The 24,429-nt window shown below is 48.3% G+C and overlaps 10 protein-coding genes across 10 annotated transcripts; 4 read left to right on the plus strand and 6 right to left on the minus strand.

The window, feature by feature from the left end:
• Positions 1-1,041: 1,041 nt before the first annotated feature.
• PtrM4_046430 (uncharacterized protein) lies at positions 1,042-2,232 on the plus strand (the record flags this gene model as incomplete). Its single annotated transcript, XM_066104658.1, has 1 exon — positions 1,042-2,232. One exon carries the CDS (start codon positions 1,042-1,044, stop codon positions 2,230-2,232), a length of 1,191 nt encoding a protein of 396 aa, XP_065959222.1.
• Positions 2,233-2,289: 57 nt separating this feature from the next.
• On the minus strand, positions 2,290-3,448 carry PtrM4_046440 (uncharacterized protein; the record flags this gene model as incomplete). The annotated part of the gene is made up of 2 exons (XM_066104659.1): positions 2,290-2,320; positions 2,376-3,448. 2 exons carry the CDS (start codon positions 3,446-3,448, stop codon positions 2,290-2,292), a joined length of 1,104 nt encoding a protein of 367 aa, XP_065959223.1.
• Positions 3,449-6,503: 3,055 nt separating this feature from the next.
• Positions 6,504-7,093, plus strand: PtrM4_046450 (uncharacterized protein; the record flags this gene model as incomplete). Its single annotated transcript, XM_066104660.1, has 2 exons — positions 6,504-6,719; positions 6,770-7,093. The coding sequence occupies 2 exons, from the start codon at positions 6,504-6,506 to the stop codon at positions 7,091-7,093; spliced, it is 540 nt and encodes a 179-aa protein (XP_065959224.1).
• Positions 7,094-7,550: 457 nt separating this feature from the next.
• On the minus strand, positions 7,551-8,442 carry PtrM4_046460 (uncharacterized protein; the record flags this gene model as incomplete). Its single annotated transcript, XM_066104661.1, has 3 exons — positions 7,551-7,726; positions 7,776-8,053; positions 8,099-8,442. 3 exons carry the CDS (start codon positions 8,440-8,442, stop codon positions 7,551-7,553), a joined length of 798 nt encoding a protein of 265 aa, XP_065959225.1.
• Positions 8,443-8,888: 446 nt separating this feature from the next.
• On the minus strand, positions 8,889-11,441 carry PtrM4_046470 (Dimer-Tnp-hAT domain containing protein; the record flags this gene model as incomplete). The annotated part of the gene is made up of 1 exon (XM_066104662.1): positions 8,889-11,441. One exon carries the CDS (start codon positions 11,439-11,441, stop codon positions 8,889-8,891), a length of 2,553 nt encoding a protein of 850 aa, XP_065959226.1.
• Positions 11,442-12,701: 1,260 nt separating this feature from the next.
• PtrM4_046480 (TPR domain protein) lies at positions 12,702-13,907 on the plus strand (the record flags this gene model as incomplete). The annotated part of the gene is made up of 1 exon (XM_066104663.1): positions 12,702-13,907. One exon carries the CDS (start codon positions 12,702-12,704, stop codon positions 13,905-13,907), a length of 1,206 nt encoding a protein of 401 aa, XP_065959227.1.
• A 627-nt stretch (positions 13,908-14,534) lies between these two features.
• PtrM4_046490 (uncharacterized protein) lies at positions 14,535-15,305 on the plus strand (the record flags this gene model as incomplete). The annotated part of the gene is made up of 1 exon (XM_066104664.1): positions 14,535-15,305. One exon carries the CDS (start codon positions 14,535-14,537, stop codon positions 15,303-15,305), a length of 771 nt encoding a protein of 256 aa, XP_065959228.1.
• Positions 15,306-18,019: 2,714 nt separating this feature from the next.
• On the minus strand, positions 18,020-19,211 carry PtrM4_046500 (uncharacterized protein; the record flags this gene model as incomplete). The annotated part of the gene is made up of 2 exons (XM_066104665.1): positions 18,020-18,699; positions 18,776-19,211. The coding sequence occupies 2 exons, from the start codon at positions 19,209-19,211 to the stop codon at positions 18,020-18,022; spliced, it is 1,116 nt and encodes a 371-aa protein (XP_065959229.1).
• Positions 19,212-19,432: 221 nt separating this feature from the next.
• PtrM4_046510 (uncharacterized protein) lies at positions 19,433-22,671 on the minus strand (the record flags this gene model as incomplete). The annotated part of the gene is made up of 2 exons (XM_066104666.1): positions 19,433-21,719; positions 21,770-22,671. 2 exons carry the CDS (start codon positions 22,669-22,671, stop codon positions 19,433-19,435), a joined length of 3,189 nt encoding a protein of 1,062 aa, XP_065959230.1.
• A 39-nt stretch (positions 22,672-22,710) lies between these two features.
• PtrM4_046520 (uncharacterized protein) lies at positions 22,711-24,045 on the minus strand (the record flags this gene model as incomplete). The annotated part of the gene is made up of 1 exon (XM_066104667.1): positions 22,711-24,045. The coding sequence occupies one exon, from the start codon at positions 24,043-24,045 to the stop codon at positions 22,711-22,713; it is 1,335 nt and encodes a 444-aa protein (XP_065959231.1).
• Between the last annotated feature and the right edge of the window lie 384 nt (positions 24,046-24,429).

Genomic DNA, 24,429 nt, shown 5'->3' on the forward strand with positions numbered 1-24,429 from the left:
TAAGGATCTTATCGATATGGGGGCCATGGGCCGAGCGAGTCTATGGATCCGTAACACACGATAGCTATTTTAGAAGCTAATTGCGATTCCGATGCTAGGTGTGCTCGTCGACACAAGCTAAACGCCGGGGCCTTTAAATCTAGCTTTATCCTAAAGTGCTTAGCTGTAAAGGGCTGCGCCCGTGACCTCTACTGAAGAGATCACGTGATCTTCAACCACGTGATATACCTTCTATATAGACACGTGACCAGAAGCGAGCAGGTATAAGAGAAGCCCGTACTTAGTTGTCTTCTCTTTTCCTCATCTTTTAGCTTCTGTACGATAGGTAGAAGCATAATCGTTCGCTAGGCCTCTCCGCCCATAACATTAGCAAAGCGCCGCATAGCCGTATAGCCGCACAGCCATACAGCTATACAGCCACAGATCTAGTGTCAGCTGCGATAGATTCTAGCTAAGCTGCTTTAAACTAGATGCGCGGGTCCTTCTTACATACTTAAGCGCGCAGTTGCTAGCTTTTCTTAGAAGCAGACTAGTTGTGGATTCCGTTGGTCTCGCGGCGTTCTGTTGGCGGGAAACTTAGATCGAATCTAGACCTTATTAGCAAGTGTTGCAATTACGCGGCTGCTTTCTTATCTAGTTATTCTATATTATAACGGCAAGCTTAAAGCGCGTTAGTGCTTAGACCCCTGCTAATAGCACTAAGGGCTTTAGCTTCCCTACAGCTTTCGATGTATACGCGGTTTAGCCTCGTGAGTAGTGCGCGGCGCATGTATGGAGCCCAGTGATCGGAATGGTCTGGTCTGACTTGGTCTTGGTCTGGTCTAGACCGCCAAGACTTGGTCTGGTCTGGCGATTTTTTGAGACCGTGGTCGGACCGGTCTAGATGATCGGACCGGTCCGGCTATAAATAGGTCCACGTGACTAGATCTTAGACTAATCTAGCCAGAAAATTTAGCACAATATGAGTCATTAAGATCAAGGTAAGTCTTCTACTTACATAGAACAATCAAGTCCTTAACAACCTACTTATATACTATTGTTATGGAGCCTTCAACACCAACCTCACCGTCCCCATCGAATATTATAAGACTAGATTTAACGTCTCTTACTCCATCTCCTATCCCCACGTCATCACCCACCCCTATACTATCACCCACTCCTATTCAATATCACGAATCTCCAGATGAGTTCGTGCAGGGCGGTATCACGTACGTGAAACGTGCAATAATTGCAAGGAAGGATTTCCGTCAAGGTACATCACACATCTGGAAGTACGGACTCCAATACATTCGAGATAGCGATAAGAAAGAGGTGTATTACTGCCATGAGTGCAGGGTTGGGAAGAGCAAGCAAGAGTTGTTTGTCATCAATGGCACTTCTAGGATCCGGAATCACCTGGAACAGAAGCACCAGATTGATCCCCAGAGTGGCATCAAGCGAAAGGGTTCTGTACGGAAGTCTATAATCGACCAGCAAAAGGATGGGGCTGCTTCCAGCATCTTTTTCTGGAAGGAGTCAGTAGAGAAGTTTAAAGAGCTTCTAATTCGTTGGATTGTGTACTGCCATATCGCCTTCTTTCAATTAGAGAACCAGTACTTTCGTGAACTACTCCTCTTTTTAAATCCGGCACTACTCAACCACCTCCCGAAGGCTGCGAAGACTATCCGAAGCTGGGTAATGAATGCATTCATATCGAAGAAGCAACAGCTTAGGGAGGACCTACACCATTCACGGAGTAGGATCTCTATCTCCTTTGATCTCTGGACTTCACCAAACCCTTACGCTATCCTAGGCGTCGTCGCTATGTGGATTGATACTACCGGCATGCGACGTGTTACCGCTTTAGGTATGCGACGTATATACGGCGAACATACTGGAGAGAATCTTGGATCGGTGGTCCTTGAATTGCTGGAAGAATACGACATTAGCGGAGATCAGATTGGATACTTTATGCTGGATAATGCCTCGGCAAATGATACCGCTGTTGAGTTTATACTCAAGGATCTCTGCCCATGGATGAAGTCAAAACAACGTCGTCATCGCCGGCTGCGTTGCTTGAGCCATGTCATCAACCTCTGTTGCCAGGCGTTCCTTATGGGGCGAAACTGTGAGAAGTATCTTGCGAAGCTGGAGAAGCATCATCAACGTGGCGACTATACGAAGGTGCAGAGATGTCAACAAGCAAGTCAAGCTGGCTTGATTCTTATCGATTGCAGATCACAGACAATATAGAGGCTCGTGCACAGTGGCACGTCCCAGAGAATGTCTGTGATCTGCAATCGATAAGAATCAAGCCAGCTTGACTTGCTTGTTGACATCTCTGCACCTTCGTATAGTCGCCACGTTGATGATGCTTCTCCAGCTTCGCAAGATACTTCTCACAGTTTCGCCCCATAAGGAACGCCTGGCAACAGAGGTTGATGACATGGCCCAAGCAACGCAGCCGGCGATGACGACGTTGTTTTGACTTCATCCATGGGCAGAGATCCTTGAGTATAAACTCAACAGCGGTATCATTTGCCGAGGCATTATCCAGCATAAAGTATCCAATCTGATCTCCGCTAATGTCGTATTCTTCCAGCAATTCAAGGACCACCGATCCAAGATTCTCTCCAGTATGTTCGCCGTATATACGTCGCATACCTAAAGCGGTAACACGTCGCATGCCGGTAGTATCAATCCACATAGCGACGACGCCTAGGATAGCGTAAGGGTTTGGTGAAGTCCAGAGATCAAAGGAGATAGAGATCCTACTCCGTGAATGGTGTAGGTCCTCCCTAAGCTGTTGCTTCTTCGATATGAATGCATTCATTACCCAGCTTCGGATAGTCTTCGCAGCCTTCGGGAGGTGGTTGAGTAGTGCCGGATTTAAAAAGAGGAGTAGTTCACGAAAGTACTGGTTCTCTAATTGAAAGAAGGCGATATGGCAGTACACAATCCAACGAATTAGAAGCTCTTTAAACTTCTCTACTGACTCCTTCCAGAAAAAGATGCTGGAAGCAGCCCCATCCTTTTGCTGGTCGATTATAGACTTCCGTACAGAACCCTTTCGCTTGATGCCACTCTGGGGATCAATCTGGTGCTTCTGTTCCAGGTGATTCCGGATCCTAGAAGTGCCATTGATGACAAACAACTCTTGCTTGCTCTTCCCAACCCTGCACTCATGGCAGTAATACACCTCTTTCTTATCGCTATCTCGAATGTATTGGAGTCCGTACTTCCAGATGTGTGATGTACCTTGACGGAAATCCTTCCTTGCAATTATTGCACGTTTCACGTACGTGATACCGCCCTGCACGAACTCATCTGGAGATTCGTGATATTGAATAGGAGTGGGTGATAGTATAGGGGTGGGTGATGACGTGGGGATAGGAGATGGAGTAAGAGACGTTAAATCTAGTCTTATAATATTCGATGGGGACGGTGAGGTTGGTGTTGAAGGCTCCATAACAATAGTATATAAGTAGGTTGTTAAGGACTTGATTGTTCTATGTAAGTAGAAGACTTACCTTGATCTTAATGACTCATATTGTGCTAAATTTTCTGGCTAGATTAGTCTAAGATCTAGTCACGTGGACCTATTTATAGCCGGACCGGTCCGATCATCTAGACCGGTCCGACCACGGTCTCAAAAAATCGCCAGACCAGACCAAGTCTTGGCGGTCTAGACCAGACCAAGACCAAGTCAGACCAGACCATTCCGATCACTGGGCTCCATACATGCGCCGCGCACTACTCACGAGGCTAAACCGCGTATACATCGAAAGCTGTAGGGAAGCTAAAGCCCTTAGTGCTATTAGCAGGGGTCTAAGCACTAACGCGCTTTAAGCTTGCCGTTATAATATAGAATAACTAGATAAGAAAGCAGCCGCGTAATTGCAACACTTGCTAATAAGGTCTAGATTCGATCTAAGTTTCCCGCCAACAGAACGCCGCGAGACCAACGGAATCCACAACTAGTCTGCTTCTAAGAAAAGCTAGCAACTGCGCGCTTAAGTATGTAAGAAGGACCCGCGCATCTAGTTTAAAGCAGCTTAGCTAGAATCTATCGCAGCTGACACTAGATCTGTGGCTGTATAGCTGTATGGCTGTGCGGCTATACGGCTATGCGGCGCTTTGCTAATGTTATGGGCGGAGAGGCCTAGCGAACGATTATGCTTCTACCTATCGTACAGAAGCTAAAAGATGAGGAAAAGAGAAGACAACTAAGTACGGGCTTCTCTTATACCTGCTCGCTTCTGGTCACGTGTCTATATAGAAGGTATATCACGTGGTTGAAGATCACGTGATCTCTTCAGTAGAGGTCACGGGCGCAGCCCTTTACAGCTAAGCACTTTAGGATAAAGCTAGATTTAAAGGCCCCGGCGTTTAGCTTGTGTCGACGAGCACACCTAGCATCGGAATCGCAATTAGCTTCTAAAATAGCTATCGTGTGTTACGGATCCATAGACTCGCTCGGCCCATGGCCCCCATATCGATAAGATCCTTATCTTATCGGACTAGCGCCTTGGCGCCCACAGCATAAGTTCGGGCTCACAACGTAGATAGCTCGATAGCTTGTATCTTGTCAAATCCAATCTTTCTTGATCGATCCCTCACATCGTGCAACTTTAAGATATAGTGTAATATAAGACTGTAGCTAATATAAAAAGCTTACATACTATAGAAATAAACCGTCGCGCTGTTCTTTAGCTCCACAGACCCGCCGTTAATCCCTCGTCCAACTCCTAAACATTACCCCGCATTGCCACGTGATCAAATTTTAAAGCTTTGGAAAATTGCCTCGCACTTCACGTACAAAAATAGCGCAACACCAAGCGTAGGATCGAGCGTAGGATCGAGCATAGGATCGAGCATAGGATCGAGCGTACGGCCAAGCGTAGAATCGAGCGTAAAGCTAAAAGATTAGCTTGAAATTAAATGTGAATGTTTATGTGAATGTGCAGGCTTTTAAGGTCAACAAGAGCCACTATCTTACTTGCTAAACCTCAAAGAGATTTAGTTCTAGCATGGACATCATGCAGTCTTGCGATTCACCCCGTTGAAACGAAGCATGTTATTCCTCTTTATCGATCCGTCCAACTTTTCTGCAAGTGGGTGGCAATTAAGTTGAAAGCGTGGCTGCATTGAGCGTGCGTCTTGATGTAATCTAAACATATGGCACTTGCTTGCCGTTGCTGCAGATAGTTGATCTACGCAACACGAAGAGAGGGCGGGGGCTTGGGCAGTGAAAGGAGCGTGTGCAAGCTGTAAAGATGATTTAAAGACCCATAGTCGATTCTCATCTCTTCCTTTTCTAAAAACGTCTTCTTCGTGGCACATTCCCTTTTGCTCGGTCCATTGTTCTCACATTTTGGAGACCTTTGGGACCCCCGTTGGCCCTATCATTTTTCGACAGCAGAGTCAGGCTCGCTGAAATTCTCTGTGCTTCTCCTCGCTGCCGCATCTGCTTTATCAGCGATCTTTTGTAGGTTGACTCTCGATATCAGGACCATCTACCATAATGCGTGCTCATGGGTCATTCTGAATCAGAGCGTTCCCAATCGACTCTATTTTGATCAAATTATATTTTACCCTCACGGTCAGCCTAAGAGATAGTAAGTTAAGAATAATAATCTATCTGAGAAGGCAAGCACTCACTCTACGAAAGCTAACCCCAAACCGACCATGTCAGATCACCAAACGAATTCTACTCCTAACCATCCTAACATACCTAACGCCTCTAATCCAGTCAATGGCCAAGATGATCGTACTGTAAATGGAGAGGTTTGGTGTGGCAACATTCGAAGTCAAAATGAGTCCCGTGACCAGCCATTGACCGCTGCAGGGTCTGTTACGCGACTGATGAGCGATGCAGAGAAGAGAGAACTGGGATCGAGATGAGACTTCGTAGCAAGTTTCTCGTAAGATTCAGGATAAGGCTGCGAAGATAAGATAGCGGTCATCGCTCAGCCATCAGCTAACGCTAAACTTTAAGCACACTAGCGTAGGCAGATCCAGGTGCTTCTTTGTCAATACATGCGATGCATTTTAAGGACGTACTTGCGATTATTGTGCCTTTTTTTTCCCAAGCCAAGTACTTATTGTAGCTTTGCCTACATATGCGCGGTTTTGCACATGCATATTATTATTATTATTATTATTATTCCATTAGAGTCCTTTTTCAGTCAGAGACTATGTAGGACTTTGGCCGAAGGCCGTTCTATCTTGGTTTTTCTAATTTACATGGTTTTCTGGTATGGTTCGCTAATATGGTTTTTGGCTTTTCTACAAAAGATAGCTTGTATCTGTTTGTTGCCAGGTGCTAAAGAGCAGTTTGATAAGTAGAAAGAGATGTAGCAGCGGGCTCTTGTGGCAAAGGAGAGGGTTGTGGTTTTAGTTTTATACAGTGTCTCTCTGTAATTGCACATGCATATATTTAGTAGTAGATTGCCCCGCACTGCACCGAAAACTCTTTACCACATCAGCGAAAACTTTTACCATTCGTTCTCCCATCACTAGCAATGCACCTAAACCGAACTGTAGACACCGTTGCATCTTTCGATGCTCGGGTTCATGAGGTGGCCGCCAAAATACGAGAACAGGACGAAAAAGCTCATGGTACCATAAAAACTAGGAACGATGGCGACCTCAAGGTGTCAGCGCAACAGGGCGAAATATTCGTGTTCAAGCCGAGCCCTGAGTTTACAGCTCTAAATCGGGAGTACTTTACTCAAGTGGTGCGTAACTTGCCCTTCACGATAAGCAGGTAGTTCCTGATAAACTATAGTGGGTCACTATCCGGCAGGCAATACCGGATGTTGGCTTGCAGCCTGAGTTATGGCCGATTATGCTACGTCTAGTCAAAGGTCGCCTGATAATCTCACGAGACCATGTTGGAGTCATATCACCAATCTGGGTTGACAGCAATGCGGAAGAGGATATCGACATTAAAATCGGCGATTATCATGCGCTTGAGAAATTGCGACCGCACACTATAAAAGTAATCTCTGGTGACGAGGAAGTCTCTATTGGAATCTCCGCCAACCTTCCTATAAATTTGATCCTTCACCCTAAGCCAAATTTCCTATCACCAGAAAAACCAACCACTTAGTAGTTTTACAAACTGTTATGAAGACCAAACGCGAATCTAGCATCGTCGTCCAGAGTGTGTACGAAGTCTATCGCATACGATGTGAAATCTGCATCTACATTCGAGTGTGCTAGAAGAGGCGAGTTTTCGTAAACTAATGAAGGTTGCTGGGTGTCCGCGTTGTCAATTATGGACCGTCGTGGAGCGGAGTGGGTTACTGAAAGCTGCTGGTCTACCGCTGGTTCATCTCTGTATAGTCCCAAACTAGTTACGTTCATTTCCTGAATTTCGTCCACCTCTTCTGAATTTGGTATAAAGTTCTCGTGGGACACCACTTGGGGAATTGAACCAACTCTCCCATGCTCTGTATTGTTTGCTTCTTCGAAAGGTGGTAGATGTTCGTGCTGGTGCTCAGAGTGACTGGGGATACTCCTTAAGTAGTGCTGGCCCTCTTTTTGAGTTGTACTTCCGTTGCTTTCTAGTATCGGGATTGGGAATACTTGCGCAGTTTGTAGGCGTTCATTGCCAGAGACTCTCCGTCGTTTGGCGGTGTATGTGCATGTCTCCGCAGCATGATATGGCTGCTGGCTTTGTAGAGCATGGTGTAATGGCACTTGCCCTTGGGGATTGGAAGACCCAGTATGTGGAGTGGGTCTGAAATTCATTCCAGATCTAGGTCTTGCAAGGGTTTGTGGGAACGTACGCCGGAGCTGTTTGTTATTGCGTACACTTATGCGCGTTGGAAGTATCGTGCCGTCTTTCACAAACTTTTCGATATCTATGTGACGGCAAATCAACTTTGCTAAAGCGGTGCGGCCTGCTGCGATCTCGGCTGCTTCTACCCTTTGTGCCAGGAGGTTGCGGGCAAAATATTCAATTACCCTGAAATTGAGATCCTGGGATTGCTCTTCTACTGTTGGAAGCCGATCTCTCCTGTAGTTGCAGAGCAACTCGATGTCTTCATCTTTGGTGTTTTCCATACTATGACGCATTAGAGAGCGCTAATTTGATTGTTTTTATACTTACTCCGACTTCAAGCCATCTATTGAAAGCAAAGAACCTGGCCCTCCAATTTTTGCGAATTTCAAGTAAAGACGAGAGTGAGTATACCTCTTAGACACCTTGTTCTTCTTTATCTTAAGTTCTCCAGCGATCGCCTCTAAAGCAGCGGTTTTACTGTCTCGCCCTTTTGAGAGTGGCAGTGGCTGCGATGCTGCATATCGGTCGACTGCATCTCCAAAAAGAATAAGGTGTTGCCGATAAAGTATGTTAGTTTGATTCACAGGTTGCTCTATTCTCTGGTATATCGTCTTTGCCTGTACAATCGGATCGGCAGGGATGAGGTCTTCATGGACTTTGCATATCTGCATTGCTGTCTGAGTGCCAGTCATGCGCTGAGCAATTCTATGCAATCTTTCTAACCTCTTTTTGTCTGAAACCATGCTTTCGAAGTAGGGTTCGTTCTGTGGTTTAAGGGCATCACGTGGCTGATATGTGGCCACGTCAGCGGCGCGAACCGGCGCCCGAAGCCGTTGGATTGACGTGAACACATCGCGAGCCTCAAAGGTCTCTGGAAGTAACCTACACCACTCAAGTACAGTCCCTTTTTCGATGAATTGATGGAAACTTTGGAGCAGGCAGACTTGTCATTAAGCAAATCAAACAAACTTTGGACGCTGATTTGATTTGTTTGTACAAAACTTAAGATTGTATTTGAGTTGTTTAGTTTGATAGTGTTTTAGGAGGCCGTTTGTTTGAAAGTTTGATAGATTTGATACTGTTTAGGTGCTGATCTAATCGTATATCGTATATATTACTAAGCTTCGCTGTCCCACTTGCATATTTCGTATATTGCAGCTACCTCAGCGTCAGTTACATCGCCTGAGTTGTAATCAGATGGAGGCTTAAAGCCAGCGTCGCGCCAGCTTCGTATACACTGTATTGCTGCAAGCAGTTGTGACCCAATTTTGCGTCGCCTTGGCTCTAATAAATCACCGAGCTCGCTGAACAGCCGCTCGCACTCACAACTTGAGGCTGGTATTGTTAATATATCGATCGCCATACGCGCTAGGTTAGGATACTTTGGGCGTAGGCTTATCCAATAGCTAACAGGATTACTACCTTGTTCGAACTGCTCCTGCGTCCAGCGGAGTTCAAACCGTCGCCAACGCTCCAGCTCATCCATCTCTGTCACCTCAACAATGCCATAAGGCTCCGCATTAACGAGCGCGTTGATGGCGTCGTTGATACCACTTGAGAGCCGCACTGGTGGGCGACTTTGGCGCTGTATTTGCGGCTTATAGAACGCCCAAAGTTGTTTCAACCCAGCGTTGTTTGCCTCAAGCCAGCTCGGTTTGTCGCGCCAGCTGTTCTCACAGTAGTTCTTGTAGTATGGGTGGAGGCAGGTAGCGGCAAAGTATGCGGGTGATTCGTCGAGCTTAGTGTAATACGCGTTAAGCTTTGCCCAAGCTGCGCGTAGGTTGATAGGAAGGTGATCTTCTGGCGCGCTATTGGCATTATAGTCGACGCTTTCGTGGTTTTTAAGTAGCTGCTCGTACACGGCAAGTACAGCTTCGAAGACAGGTATAACCTCGTATATCGCGCCGAAACGGCCAGCTTTACCGCGAGCTTCAAGCCGTTTTGTCGCCTCCTTTAGCGGCTCCAACACTGATATATACTGGGTTATTACCGCCCAATCGTCAGCCGTAAGCCCATTAGATCTCATCCAAGCTGGTACTTTAGTGAGCTTATTGTTACGGCTACGCGCGTACGCGTCGGCGCCCATCGTCCTTTCGATGTGGCTTTGGGCGTACTCATCAACGGCGTTATGGAGTTTTGCGGCGCGTACAAAGGTGTCGTGAAAGCTGTTCCAGCGCGTGACGACTGGCTTTACCGGCTCGAGTATTTCCTGCTTTTGGTCGGGAGCCTTAGCGTTAACACGGCGCTGGCAATCGGCAAAAAGATCGTGTTGTTGCGGTGTTTGGATGTAGTTGATGATATCGATTAGTACACCAAGCGGACCTTGCTGCCGCCATTCTTGTAGGTAGGCTGCCTCTGTTTTGTGCTCGTCCTGATCATTATCGTACGCGTCCTTATCAAAGCCGAAGATAATCATCTGTCCGACTAAGTTAAGTGTGTGAGGGCCGCAGCGGAGGCGGTGATGGCTTGCTGTAAATTCAAAGCGTTGGGCGAGTTTGGTGACGGCGGTGTCATTAGCGTACGCGTTGTCGAGCACAAAGTACCCAAGCTGGCTACGTGTTATACCGAAGACATCGATTATATTGCCAACAACTTCAGCTATCCTCTCGCCCGTGTGGGCGCCCGTAAGCTGAGGCAGCGCGATAGGTAGGTCCCTGATAGTGCCGTCGGCGTCAGCAAAATGAGCAACAACTCCAAAGAAGCCGCGCTTGCCGCCTTTTGTCGTCCAGCCATCGAAGCTTATATGGATTTTACTAATAGCCGACGAGAGCATCTGAACAACCTGCGGCTCCATATAGCGATACAGCCTCATCACGAAGCTAGCTACACTGTTGTGACTTACCCACAGCGCGTCAGCTGCCTCCGGGTTGGCAAACTCTATCATCTGCCTAAACGCAGGCGTTTCGAACTCGCGGAGAGGGTGGTTATTGTCGACAAGCCACGTAACAGCGGCGTATCGAAAGCGCTGTACGTCGAAGTTTCCGAGCTCGTTAGCGACGCCTTGAGGTACATCGACACCGCCCTCGGTCATCATCTTAAGCGTCGTTTGGCCTCGCGGTAGTGTAATCGAATCCAGTTTGCCCTTGCGATCGTAGCCGTGGCCAAGTAGCTTCTGCGCGAGGTGGTTGATAGCGTTACTGGTCGACTTTGTAACCTCTGGATAGGCGCAAAAGATCTTACGATGATGGCAGTATTTGCAAACAAAGAACGTACGATGAGGCTCACGGAGAGAGGCAACGCGGTAACCGTACTGATATACCCAACTTTTGTTGCGCTTCAACGTACGCAGCGGCTTCGTAAAACGCGGTAAACGCTTCCAATCAATGCCGTCAAAGTTGTCCGTAAACTCGTCATCAAAGCCAGTATCATCCCCGCCTTCGATAGCCTCACTTGTAGCCTCCGTAGCAGCCCTACTACCCTCGGCCGGCGGTTGTATAGTAGCTTCTGGTATAGCGTCGCGCAACTGCGACTCGAACGGCGCGTCTTCGGTGGCCTGGCTTGCTGCAGCAGCTAGGGCTTTACGTGGCGAGGTGCGGATAGACAGCTCAGGCTGCGAATCGTCCATCAGGATAGGCTGCGATGCACTGCCTTTAGCTGTTTTGGCGCGCTTGTGGGGGCCGTGGGGGCCGGGGGTGCCCTCGGCGGCGCGTTTTAGGTTACGAAGCGGCATTTTCGGCGTGTTGGGCAACGAGAAACACTAAAACGTGCTGTAGAGACGGTAGTGTAGCTGCAAAAGATGGCTAACAGCGATATAGAAGATGGGAGATGGGATATAAGATAGCGGTCATCGACGGCTAGCGACGCTCGTGTAGTTATATGATGACTAAGCTAGATGCAACACAAGAAAACTATCGCGAAATTGCTACCTCCGCTATCTCAAAAACATCATTAAAGTCGATCTTAAAGCACCTTAGGACATCATCTATAGAACAGCTCGCTATGTAATATTAGTCAAACAGTCAAACAAACTAAACAAATTTCGATCGTACGTTTGATTTGTTTGTATATTTCTATAGGCAGCGTTTGGTTTGTTTAATTTGCTTATAGTCAAGCAAATCAAACAAACTATTCAAACGCGTTTGCTTAATGACAAGTCTGGGAGCAGGGCCTAGGTACTGTTAAATCATACCCACACTGATTCGAAAGGGAGCACTAACTTCGTTCTCAATGACATCGGATGGCTTGCACAAGCTTAATGCTTTTCTCAACTCCTCTTGACGCTCTGAAGGTGCCATTTCTCCCAGAAGATGGGCAGTGGTGTTCGCGAGTTCAGTTGAAGGGGGATCCTAAAAGTAGTTTAGATTTGAATACCTGCTGTGGGTGTCCAAATCTAACCTACTTTGGGAACCTCCTATCATGTAGGGATAACCCCCGCCCTTCCTTGCATAAGCGTAAATCTTCCGTTCGGTGACTGCGCCTATTAGAGTTAGCTTTGATTTGAGCACATCGCCACAGCGCTTGCCACTTCCTGATCGCTTCATCACCTTACCAAACCTGCGGTGCTGCCCTACATGACTCCGATCGGCGTAGTGTTCAGTAAGAGGCCTTTCCGCTGCAGGCTTCGTAAGCTGTGAAAGGGCCTGTTATTGCCAAGTCTGCCATGCTAGTCTTGGGAAGCTGTCAACCGATGAAGCATTTTGCTATGTAATTGGATTGTGTAGGCAGGAGCTGTAGACTCCGCAACAATCAATTCAATCCGGTCACTCTCCTAGACCCACTTACCTATCTAGGTAGGGCTTAAACTCCTATAGGTAACTACTAGGCTTAAAGCGGTAATCAATCAATCCAATCTGAACCTTCTAGGACCCACTTAATTGATTGTTGCGGACTGTGGAGGGTGCTTGGGCAAGGTCACCCAGACACGCTCACCAGCGTCAGCGAGCTTGGGTTAGTGTTGGAAAGCCAGGGAAAGTACGAGGAGGCCGAAGCGATGCACTGTCGAGCGCTGGAAGAATACGAGGAGGTGCTTGGGCGAGAGCACCCAGATACGCCCACAAGCGTCAGCGAGCTTGGGTTAGTGTGGGAAAGCCAGGGAAAGTACGAGGAGGCCGAAGCGATGCACTGTCGAGCGCTGGAAGAATACGAGGAGGTGCTTGGGCGAGAGCACCCAGATACGCCCACAAGCGTCAGCGAGCTTGGGTTAGTGTGGGAAAGCCAGGGAAAGTACGAGGAGGCCGAAGCGATGCACTGTCGAGCGCTGGAAGGATACGAGGAGGTGCTTGGGCAAGGTCACCCAAACACGCTCACCAGCGTCAGCGAGCTTGGGTTAGTGTTGGAAAGCCAGGGAAAGTACGAGGAGGCCGAAGCGATGCACTGTCGAGCGCTGGAAGAATACGAGGAGGTGCTTGGGCGAGAGCACCCAGATACGCCCACAAGCGTCAGCGAGCTTGGGTTAGTGTGGGAAAGCCAGGGAAAGTACGAGGAGGCCGAAGCGATGCACTGTCGAGCGCTGGAAGAATACGAGGAGGTGCTTGGGCGAGAGCACCCAGATACGCCCACAAGCGTCAGCGAGCTTGGGTTAGTGTGGGAAAGCCAGGGAAAGTACGAGGAGGCCGAAGCGATGCACTGTCGAGCGCTGGAAGGATACGAGGAGGTGCTTGGGCAAGGTCACCCAAACACGCTCACCAGCGTCAGCGAGCTTGGGTTAGTGTTGGAAAGCCAGGGAAAGTACGAGGAGGCCGAAGCGATGCACTGTCGAGCGCTGGAAGAATACGAGGAGGTGCTTGGGCAAGGTCACCCAAACACGCTCACCAGCGTCAGCGAGCTTGGGTTAGTGTTGGAAAGCCAGGGAAAGTACGAGGAGGCCGAAGCGATGCACTGTCGAGCGCTGGAAGAATACGAGGAGGTGCTTGGGCGAGAGCACCCAGATACGCCCACAAGCGTCAGCGAGCTTGGGTTAGTGTGGGAAAGCCAGGGAAAGTACGAGGAGGCCGAAGCGATGCATTGTCGAGCGCTGGAAGGATACGAGGAGGTGCTTGGGCAAGGTCACCCAGACACGCTCACCAGCGTCAGCGAGCTTGGGTTAGTGTGGGAAAGCCAGGGAAAGTACGAGGAGGCCGAAGCGATGCCAGAGATGGCAACAAGCCGGCCAAGCTGCTATCAAGCCAAATGTGGCCCCTGCTCACTAGCGGCCTAGAATATATAGGTATAGCTATACCTAGATAGAGGGGTGGCACGGTTCTCTTGTAGACCTGTGGTTGATCGACAAGGCTAGTAAGCAGGGGCCACATTTGGCTTGATAGCAGCTTGGCCGGCTTGTTGCCATCTCTGAGCGATGCACTGTCGAGCGCTGGAAGGATACGAGGAGGTGCTTGGGCGAGAGCACCTAGATACGCTCACAAGCGTCAGCGAGCTTGGGTTAGTGTGGGAAAGCCAGGGAAAGTACGAGGAGGCCGAAGCGATGCATTGTCGAGCGATGGAAGGATACGAGAAGGCGCTTGGACGTAAGCACCCCCCACATGCTTACCGGCGTCAATCTCCAGGGATCGTAACACACTTACTTAATTAATAGAAACGAGTATATATATACTCTAGCTACTAGCTAATACCGCACCACAGAGACCTATCTACATACCGCGCTTTTTGTTCGTAAACGACTTTAAACAACAGTCCCTTAACATTGTTTCTACTAGTTGTAAGTATTTCTAAACTTTCTACTAACACTACACTACTATACATGTTTCTAACTTTATTTATAGCTTTCTTCGAAGGCTCTTAAAAAGAATTCACAACTACATCTATTTCTATCGTTATTCTAGCAATAATGATAACCAACGCCGTTTTTATCTACGTGGCGATGTTCTTCGCCCTAGCCGCTGCTATACCTCCTGGCAACATCAACAACTTTACACCAGCGCCCGTCGCCGCCAACCTCTTCAAACGGGAAGTTACTACCGATAAAGACTGGTGCTTAGGAAAGATCCATGAAAGCCAAGGAACTTGGAGGCCTACCTCGGCTGCATGTGACTGGGCTCTGGATAGAAGCTTTTCTGTCATATGTGAACAGGAGGATGTCCCGCATAAAACTACAGTACAGAGTTATTGCCCTATTGGAACGCTTTGCGAACAGCGCGAAGAAGTTGTTAACTGGAAAGGCCTAAGAACTTACGACGTGGACTGTGTCCCTAGCCAGAACCTGGTAAAATGGGCAATTGGTACCCGGCAGACGACAGGTCAAAACTACGCAAATTATTGCTCCAACAGAATTTCGTACCTAAACAAAGGCGCACGGTCAGTTCTTGCTGAATTTTTCGCCACGTATTGGGGTACTACTGGGCAAAAGACGCAAGTCTATCAGGCGGACATCTACCTGAATGACCAGAGCATTCAGCATGACGTCAATTCCAACCAAGTTTCGACGAAACATGTAATAAAGCCAGGCGACATAATCCGGTATTGCGTCGTTCGAGGATCATCGGCATTGATTGAAGGATATGCTACTGCAAAGATATTGAAGTATATTGGTTCAAATGGTGTGGAGGAAGAGGTCGCGCCGGGAGAGGACTCGAAGTTGGTCGTTCACGAGTTGGAGTAGGAGTATTGTGCCGTGGTAAGTGCTCCGGCACTGAATATACAGCTTAGTCATCGAAGCTTTCTATAAAAAGCACTGCGCGAGGATAGGTAACATGGCATCATCCACCCTTCTGATGATAAGCAATAAGAATTTACCTTCCTCAATCTTTCTCGTACTATCTGCTCGCTTCGTGATGAAAGTTGAGATGGAGTCCCTCGCGGAATAGTAGGAGTAGGAGTAGGAGTAGAAATATTAGGTTGTGGGATACGGACCTAGTATGTGATGCTGTCAGATATGATAAGATATTGTGATAAACTAATGGATGTTGATAATTAATTATGTCTTGTGTCTGAGTGTCTCTGCGTACTAGATCTACAGGAGAGGGGTGCTAAGAGCTTCTATACTCCAATTAGTATGTCAGCCAACACAGTTGGGCGTCTGTGCGTCAGCCCGATACTCTTATCAGATCTTCTAGCATCTTCTACAACCTTCACCACATCGAACACCAACTTTTCGAGATGACAAAAAGGTCCTGGATTACCCTTTTTTCATCTCAATTCCATTGAAATGCCTTCCTAGAATCAGTTTCCAACGTCTGCTTTTGCGTGCAGGCGTTGTGGCGGGCGCGCTGGCCGCTGCAACTTTGACAGAGTTGTTACCTGGCCTTAGTTGAGAGAAATCTCTGCAAATGGCCCGTGCGCCAACTGATTTTAGATGTTCGATCGAAGGCACCCTCTACGAAACCGACAGAGCAACGGCTCTTCCTTAGGTATATATCTCTATTGCTGCAAAGTAATAGGCCTATATATCTAGATGCTACCTATACCCGAACGCCCTAAACCAACTCGATATACCGACCCCATATACCGAACCGCTCCAGCACCTGCTGTCACCAGCACACTCACGAGCAAAACACCGACCAGGCACTAGATGTATAGATCTATTATCTCTCTTGTAGATCCCTATATACAGACGCCTACACCAAAAGCCCTCTCCACCGAACGACCTAAACCGACTCGATATACCGACCCCATATACCGAACCGCTCTAGCACCTGCTTTCACTAGCACACGCACGAGCAAAACACCGACCAGGCACTAGATGTATAGATCTACTATCTCTCTTGTAGATCCCTATATACAGACGCCTACACCAAATACCCTCTCCACCGAACGCCCTAAACCGACTCGATATACCGACCCCATATACCGAACCGCTCTAGCACCTGCTTTCACTAGCACACGCACGAGCAAAACACCGACCAGGCACTAGATGTATAGATCTACTATCTCTCTTGTAGATCCCTATATACAGACGCCTACACCAAATACCCTCTCCACCGAACGCCCTAAACCGACTCGATATACCGACCCCATATACCGAACCGCTCTAGCACCTGCTTTCACTAGCACACGCACGAGCAAAACATCGACTAGGCAATAGCTGTATAGGTCTATTATTGTTAGGTTATAATAGATTCCTGTATACAGACGCCTACACCAAAACGCCCAAAACATCGACTAGGTAATAGCTGTATAGATCTATTCTGTCTTGTAGATCCCTATATACAGACGCCTACACCAAATACCCTCTCTACCGAACGCCCTAAACCGACTCGATATACCGACCCCATATACCGAACCGCTCCAGCACCTGCTTTCACTAGCACACGCACGAGCAAAACATCGACCAGGCAATAGCTGTATAGATCTATTCTCTCTCTTGTAGATCCCTATATACAGACGCCTACACAAAACAACAGACAGACACTGTATAAAACTACAAACAATATTTCTTTTCGCAAAGAGCTCGCTGTTACATCTCTTTCTGTTCACCACACTGCTCTTTAGCACCCGCGCCAATGGAAGACTAGCTCGGAAATTGGACTACGCAACTATCCTCCAAATTGTACAAGACCTATAGAAACTCCATATTGAACAACATACATAGAACGGCTTAGCCAAAGTCCTACATAGTCACCGACTGATACAGGACTCTAATGGAAATATAATAATAATAATAATACAACCTTCACCACTCTACTATCTACGTCATGTACTCATGTATATCTTATGTATATAAGCACACATCTCTACTCAGTAGAATGATCAACCAGTTCTCTCCTTTCTGTTGTTCGCCCACAAATAGGGTTAATAGTGTAAGGGTTTTGTGTTCGTAGTTGGGGTAAGGGTTTTGTTAGATCTGGCACCTTGTGCACTAAGTACACTGTGAATGATGTTGTTAGATAATAGCACTGTTGAAGATGAGAGCGTACAGACGCTAGGTTAGACTAGCGCGACCCGGCATCTGTGAGAGCCAATCGGATCACAGTAAGGCTTGGTGTCAGATATGAGGTAGTATTTGGTAGAAGGGAGCGGAGTTGAAGATAGCACGTTCCATAGACCCCCTAGTCCCAAGAAGGACTAGGACAAGCCAGACTACCGCCTCATCCCTCGCAAGACTGCAACACACACAACAATTGTCAGATTTTTATGGATGGGATCAAGTGTGTATTCTCTGTGTCTGTCTACGGCTCTGTCTGTGGGAGGTGGCCTCGCCTCGGGCTTGGCAGTGCTAAGTCCCGGCGCTAGCCCTGGTTTGGGGGTCTCATGTCCTTCCCCAACCACCATCGGCTCGATCATGGAGCAAAACCTCGCCTCAATCTGACACACCCCCTCAGCTCGGCGCTCCTCGGCAGCCTGAGGTGGAGTGGTCTTTCCGACATTCATACCGGACTATATAACAAGACTTTCCATCTTCTCCAGAATTTCCTCTGGATCTGCTTCCTCTACGTCTCGTTCCTTCACTTCAACCAGTCCGACCTGCGTCAAGAACTGGGGCCAGTTGTTGGCAGGCAGGGTCTTCGTGAAACCATCGGCGAGCATTTCGCCAGACGGTACATACACGACTCTGATAGACTTTCGCTTTGCCTCTTGCCTCAGCCAGTGATTGTGGATGTCCACGTGACGGAGTTTCGTCGTCAGCTGAGAGATCTCCTCGTTGATCAGCCGGATCGTCTGCGTATTATCGCACTGTATCGTAATTGTCTTCTCCGTCAACTCTACCCGAAGCTCCTCTAGCAGCATCCGCACAAACATGGACTCCTTAGCCACTTGCGATAGCGCGAGGAGTTCTGCTTCGGTCGTAGATGTCGTGATGGTATCTTGTTTGTTCGCCCTCCATGCGATCAGTCCTCCAAATAGCTTGATAACGTACCCTTGGGAGCTCTTGCGATCCGCGGTGTTGTCCGCAAAGGATGCATCGCTAGCTACTACCAATTGGTCGTCTCCTCCGAATGATAAGGATAGAAGCTTGGTTGACTCCAGGTACAACAGCACTCGGTCAGCGGCTTCTTGATGTAGTGGACCAGGGTTTGTGAGGAACCGGGCGAGTCGTGATACTGGGAATGCGCAGACTCCGCAACAATCAATCGATCGACATGATTGATTCCTATATAGGTTAAAGAGTTACTTTATTAGGCAGCCTTTAACCTAGATAGGAATCAATCATGCCGATCCGATTGATTGTTGCGGAGTCTGGGAATGCGACATCGGGTCGGGTGTTGACGGCGGCGAAGAGTAACGATCCAATCTTGCGTTGATACAAGTTAATCTCTCCAGGAGTCGCCAAACCCTCACGTGCAACTAGTTCGACTCTAGCCATTGGTGTGTTGTGTCGTTGGTCCTTGTTCGTTGCCAGCCGTGCAATCTTCTCAACATAAGCTTTCTGTGACAGCCAGATCTTTCGCTTCTCTCGGTCCCGTATAACTTCTACTCCTAAAAACCACTGCAAATCCTTTCCTCCGGTCAGGTTGTATCGCTGTTTCAGTTCCTCTTCCACTTTCCGAGCTACTTCCGCGTGCCGTTTCGAAGAGGCAAGGATAATGTCATCAACATAAAAGAAGATGAACACTCCGTCTCGGATCATGCAGCAAGGTTCGTGGGGAACTGGCGAGAACCCGATTTCTAGAAGGAAGGCAGTGAAGTGTCTTTGCCAGAGCAATGGCGAGATCCGTAGGCCGTACAGCCACAGTCCGCAACAATCAATTAAGTGGGTCCTAGAAGGTTCAGATTGGATTGATTGATTACCGCTTTAAGCCTAGTAGTTACCTATAGGAGTTTAAGCCCTACCTAGATAGGTAAGTGGGTCTAGGAGAGTGACCGGATTGAATTGATTGTTGCGGAGTCTAGCAATTTGGCAACGTCTTCATTTACTAGACGGATTGTCTGGGTATTGTCGCACTTGATTGTGATAATTGGATTGCTTAGGTTTACCTGAAGCTCCTTCAACAACCGCGACGTAAAGATTGCCTCCTTAGCAACTTGTGATAGGGCAAGCAGCTCTGCTTCTGTTGTTGATGTTGTCACAGTATCTTGCTTACTTGCTCTCCAAGCGATGAGTCCTCCGAACAGCTTAATTGCGTATCCCTGCGAGCTTTTCCTGTCTAGTGTGTTGTCTGCAAACGATGCGTCACTTGCTACCTCAAGGCCATCGCCTCTACCGAGTTCGAGGGCTAGGGATTCTGTTTTCTTGAGGTACAGGAGCACACGGTCTGCAGCGTCCTGGTGTTCTGTACTTGGATTGACTAGGAAGCGAGCAAGTCGTGATGTTGCAAAGGCTATGTCGGGTCTTGTTGTGACTGCAGCGAATAGAAGCGAGCCAATCTTGCGCTGGTAGCGGTTGATCTCGGACGGCTCTGCTAGGTCACTCCTGGGTCTGAGTTCCATGCCTGACATCGGCGTGTCATGTCTGATGTCTTGTCGGCTTGCTAGTTGGCTGATTTTGTCTGCGTATGCGGCTTGAGATAGCTGTATGGTCTTCTGCTTGCGATTGCGCATGACCTCTACGCCGAGAAACCACTGTAAGTTATCTCCTCCCGTACAAGCGTATTTTTCTTGGATCCGGTTGATGGCCTTCATGGCCTCTGATTCTTGCTTTGAATGGTACGCAACGATGATGTCGTCCACATAGAAGAAGATGATAACTCCGTCTTTGATCATGCAGCATGGCTCCTGTGGTATTTGTTGAAACCCTATCGAAGCAAGAGTTGCAGTGAATTCTTTCTGCCACAGTAATGGTGAGATCCGGAGCCCATACAGTGCCTTTCGCACTTTGAGTAGAGTGCCAGGCTTCTGATACCCTTTTGGCATCCTCATGTATATTTCTCTGTCGATTGCAGCATGCACAAAAGCATTAGTGACGTCGTATTGCTTTAGCTCAAGATCGTATTTGGCGGCGATTGCCATGAGCATTCTGAATGAGCGTCCTGCCAATGTTGCTGCGTATGTGTCTTGGGAGGTGATGTTGCGTTGTTGGTCTCCTCTTACCACCAATCTTGCCTTACATTTGATGAGGCGGTGATGCTTGTCGAGTTTGTAGGTGTATACCCACATACAGTCTAGGATCTGGTGCCCTGCTCGTTTGACTGGTGATGCTTGGACCTCAGTCCATGACTTCATTTGTTGGTGACTCTGAAGGTGTGTCTTTTCTGCTTCCTTGAACATTTCGTATAGTGGATGGTCTTCCAGCTTTGAGTATGCTGTTGGGAGTGGCGGTAGCTGGTTGCGATGGGGCTTGATTCCCTTGGATAGCAGTCTCTTCACCTGAGCCTTGTCGATTGGCTTTCCTTCGTGTTGACCAATGTGTCCTGATTCGGTGCCGGCCATGAATGCGGCTGCCCATGGATTGGTCATTGATGTTGATTGGTTGGACATGTTCGTCATATCCTCGTTGTTCACCTCTCCTTGAACTAGCAAGGCCACAGGTGGAGGAGTTGGTGGCGGGGTTAGATATGCCTCTACCACCTTCCTTCCTTGGTGGTATCTGGTTTTCTGAGTGCGCGGGCTCTCTTCCTGCGTCGTATCGTCCTCGTAGAACGTCTCGGTTTCTGGTTGTTGGCTCTGAGTACCTGGGAGTTCGACTGTTCTTACCCAAGTTGCGATTTCCTCTAGGGTGTTGTGCATAAGATTGTCCATTAGGTCCTCAGTCTTGCCGTTGAAGATTGTGTCTTCGTTAAACACTACGTCGCGAGTGCTGATTACCTTTGCCATGGATGGGATCCAGATGCGGTAGATGTTTGTTGACTGATATCCCACAAGATACCCAATCCAGGCTTTTGGGTCCAGCCGTTGCAGCCTTGACTTTCCTCGGTGGGTATCGTCTGTCATTGCAAAGGCTTTGCACCCATATGCTCTCAGATGAGCTTGGTTTGGTCTTCGGGGTCCGGTGACTATGCCATTTGTGGCAGCTGCGCGCGTGAAGAATATTTCGTAAGGCGATTTCCACTTGTTTGGATAATTTGGCGTTCGATTGTATAGGTATACCGCCGCTCTGGTTATCTCTGGCCAGAGTTCCCATGGAAGATTCGCATCTAGTCGAATTGCGCGTGCCTTTTCTTTTATCACACCCCTGAGCGTTCGGCTCCTCCGTTCTGCGCTTGTGTGTCTGGAGCGGAAGGCTCGAGTCTGATTGATAGGGACGTGCACCATTTCTCGACTTCTTGCTTAACTGTGACGATCTCGTTGTCTGTTTCAATGACCTTGACCGTAATGTTGAACTGTTTCTTCATAAATTGGATAAAGAGGGCTAATAGGCGAATAATAGAGCGTGCTGGCCTATTGTCTTTGAAGTAGAAATCCCAAACGTATCGGGAGTTTCGGCAAGTTATTAGCATCTGACTCTTTTCCTTAGTGAAGCTGTCCGCCTCGTACTCATGGAAGTCGATTGCAATTCTTTCTCCAGGACCTTCGTCATTTAGTCTTAGCGCCCTTCTTATTTGGCGCTTCGACTTTGATCTGCCGCAGGCGTCACATTGTACTGTGGTGATTCCTTTGATCCTCACCCCCTCAGATTGCTGTATGAGGTGTTCAATAGCGGATGGCCCTGGATGTCCTAGTCGTTTATGCCATAGCATGGCTGTCGCCCTTTGTGGTGATCGCTTGGTTCGATTCATACGCACATGGAAGGCTGAGTCGAATGGAGTGGTGTCTTCGATAATCCATTGCCCATGGCGTTCCGATAGGATAGCAATAATTGTTCCATCCCATCGTCGCAGGCTTGTTGGATCTTCCCGATTGTCCCACCATATTCCTTGTCGTCGGAGTAGCCTGAATGATACTAGGCTGCAGAGGAAGTCTGGACACCACGCAACGTTGACAATGTGCAAGGCTTGTTTGTCCTGAGATCCCTCTGTTGTCAATGTGACAGCTCCGTATCCTCGTATCCAGACTTTGGAACTGCCGGCCCAGATGTAGTCCCCTGGCGTCGACGGGCGTACGTCTTCAATTCTTGAGAGGTCGTTGCAGATGTGCGTAGTCGAGCCGGAATCCAGGATGAAGGCATCCTTTAATGGATATCCTTGTTGGCTTGCGCTGAATGCCGCTTTCATCGTGCCCTCATCAATTCTTGAGATTTCGCGTCCATCTAGTCATTCAATGACTGCGTCCGGTGTTTGTGATGTCTTGATATGAGGTGTAATCGATCGTGACGTTGTCGAGAATCGAGGTCGTTTAGTCTCTGGGGACATTTCCTGCATCGTTCTCTGTAAGTTGGTGTCATTTTCAAGTTTGTACTGTACTAATCTTGCGATGCCTCGATTTGGCTTGAACCATTCAGGTGCCTTGGCTTTGTTCACATAGTAGCAGTCAGATATCTCATGACGCTGTTCACAGGCAGGACATATGTCTCCAGCTTTCGCTGAATTCCTCTCCGGGATCTGCTTGGTTCTGGTACTTTGACCATCCATCTTGCGTTTGTTTGATTGCCTAGGGTTTCCCCGGCCTTGGTTGGATGGCGCTCTTAATTCCACACTAGAGGCGTCCCTCAGTGTGTCCGAGTCGGGTTCACCGCTCGCCGCGTATAAGTCTCCTACCGCGAAGGCGCTCTTTGGCTTCCCTCTTGATGGATATTGAAGACTCATATATTCACGGAAGAGTTTCATCATCCTTTTCCTATTCATGGCTTTCTTATCGTACCCTGGCCCTTGGAACCCTGCGGTCCAGGTTGATGCCATTTTAGATACGGAGCCTAGGAAGTCGTCTATTACGGCTTGTGTTTGCATAACCTCGGCCACCTCAAGGGTTTCAGCTCGAGTTGCAGCCTGATCGTATTCATTTAGCCACGTCTCCCAGTTTGTGGTTGAACGCATTGGCTTGAGTGCGGCTTGGTATCTCTCTCGTGCTCGCGCTCTCTCCTCGTCTTCATCCACTCCAACTGTGTCTTGGAGGGCGGTTATCCAGTCGCGCGGCGTGCCGTTCTCGGCGCAACAGCTAAGTTGTAAATGGGGTGTTACGGTTGTAAGGATGTGTTCGACCATCTTTGAGATTTTGTTGCTTTCTTCTTGATAGTCCCTCTCCCGTATTTTGTATGACTCAAGGCGCAGCTTGTAGTCGTCGCGATCCTCCTTATACGCTTCTTGTCCTTTCTCTGAGAGTTCTGACACTCGCGTTGGTATAGTGGGGATTCGTGAGGTTGTTGTCGACATTTCTGTAGTGTCTTGTGCTGATCCTCGCGTGTTGCCTCTAGCGTTTCGGGTGGTATGCGATGAGGCAGCTGAGGGGCTACTTGACGGTTCATACTGCGAAATGTCTGGGGGTAGCGGAGCCTCCGGTTGGATGCGCTGGAGTCGCACTCCTTCGGGGTCCAACAGTGGCCAAATGCCTTGCGACTGGCATTTCAGCTTAAGTTGGCGGTACCAAGGGATCCAGTTGCTTGAGTCGGTGAGGATGACCGTCGCGTCCCGTTGGGTCTGGATTGTTGCCATTTTCGTGGTTTTATCGCTCGTTATTGAGGCAGTGAGACTCTTAATTGTCAGATATAATGAGATATTGCACAAAAGTGATGGATGTTGATGATTGTGTGTATTGTGTTCTGTCTATCGTGTGTCCGCGCTTGTGGCCCTCTTGAGGGGCGCACTGACCCTCTCTACGCTGATTGGTTGCTGCCAACGTCGAGTAACCCTGCTATCTGACACTTGGCTAGCAAAGCTACGGACTGGCAGACCATACCTGAAACTGGATCAGATCACTACGGCCTCCTATTCTCCATCCAAACAAACGCAGACCTTGTAGAAAACCCGACAAACCAACCCAGATTTAATACTGCAAAGGCTAACTGGGACACACAGTCCGCAACAATCAATTAAGTG

Source organism: Pyrenophora tritici-repentis, chromosome 10, assembly GCF_003171515.1.
Source record: "Pyrenophora tritici-repentis strain M4 chromosome 10, whole genome shotgun sequence".
Taxonomy (NCBI): Eukaryota; Fungi; Ascomycota; class Dothideomycetes; order Pleosporales; family Pleosporaceae; genus Pyrenophora; species Pyrenophora tritici-repentis.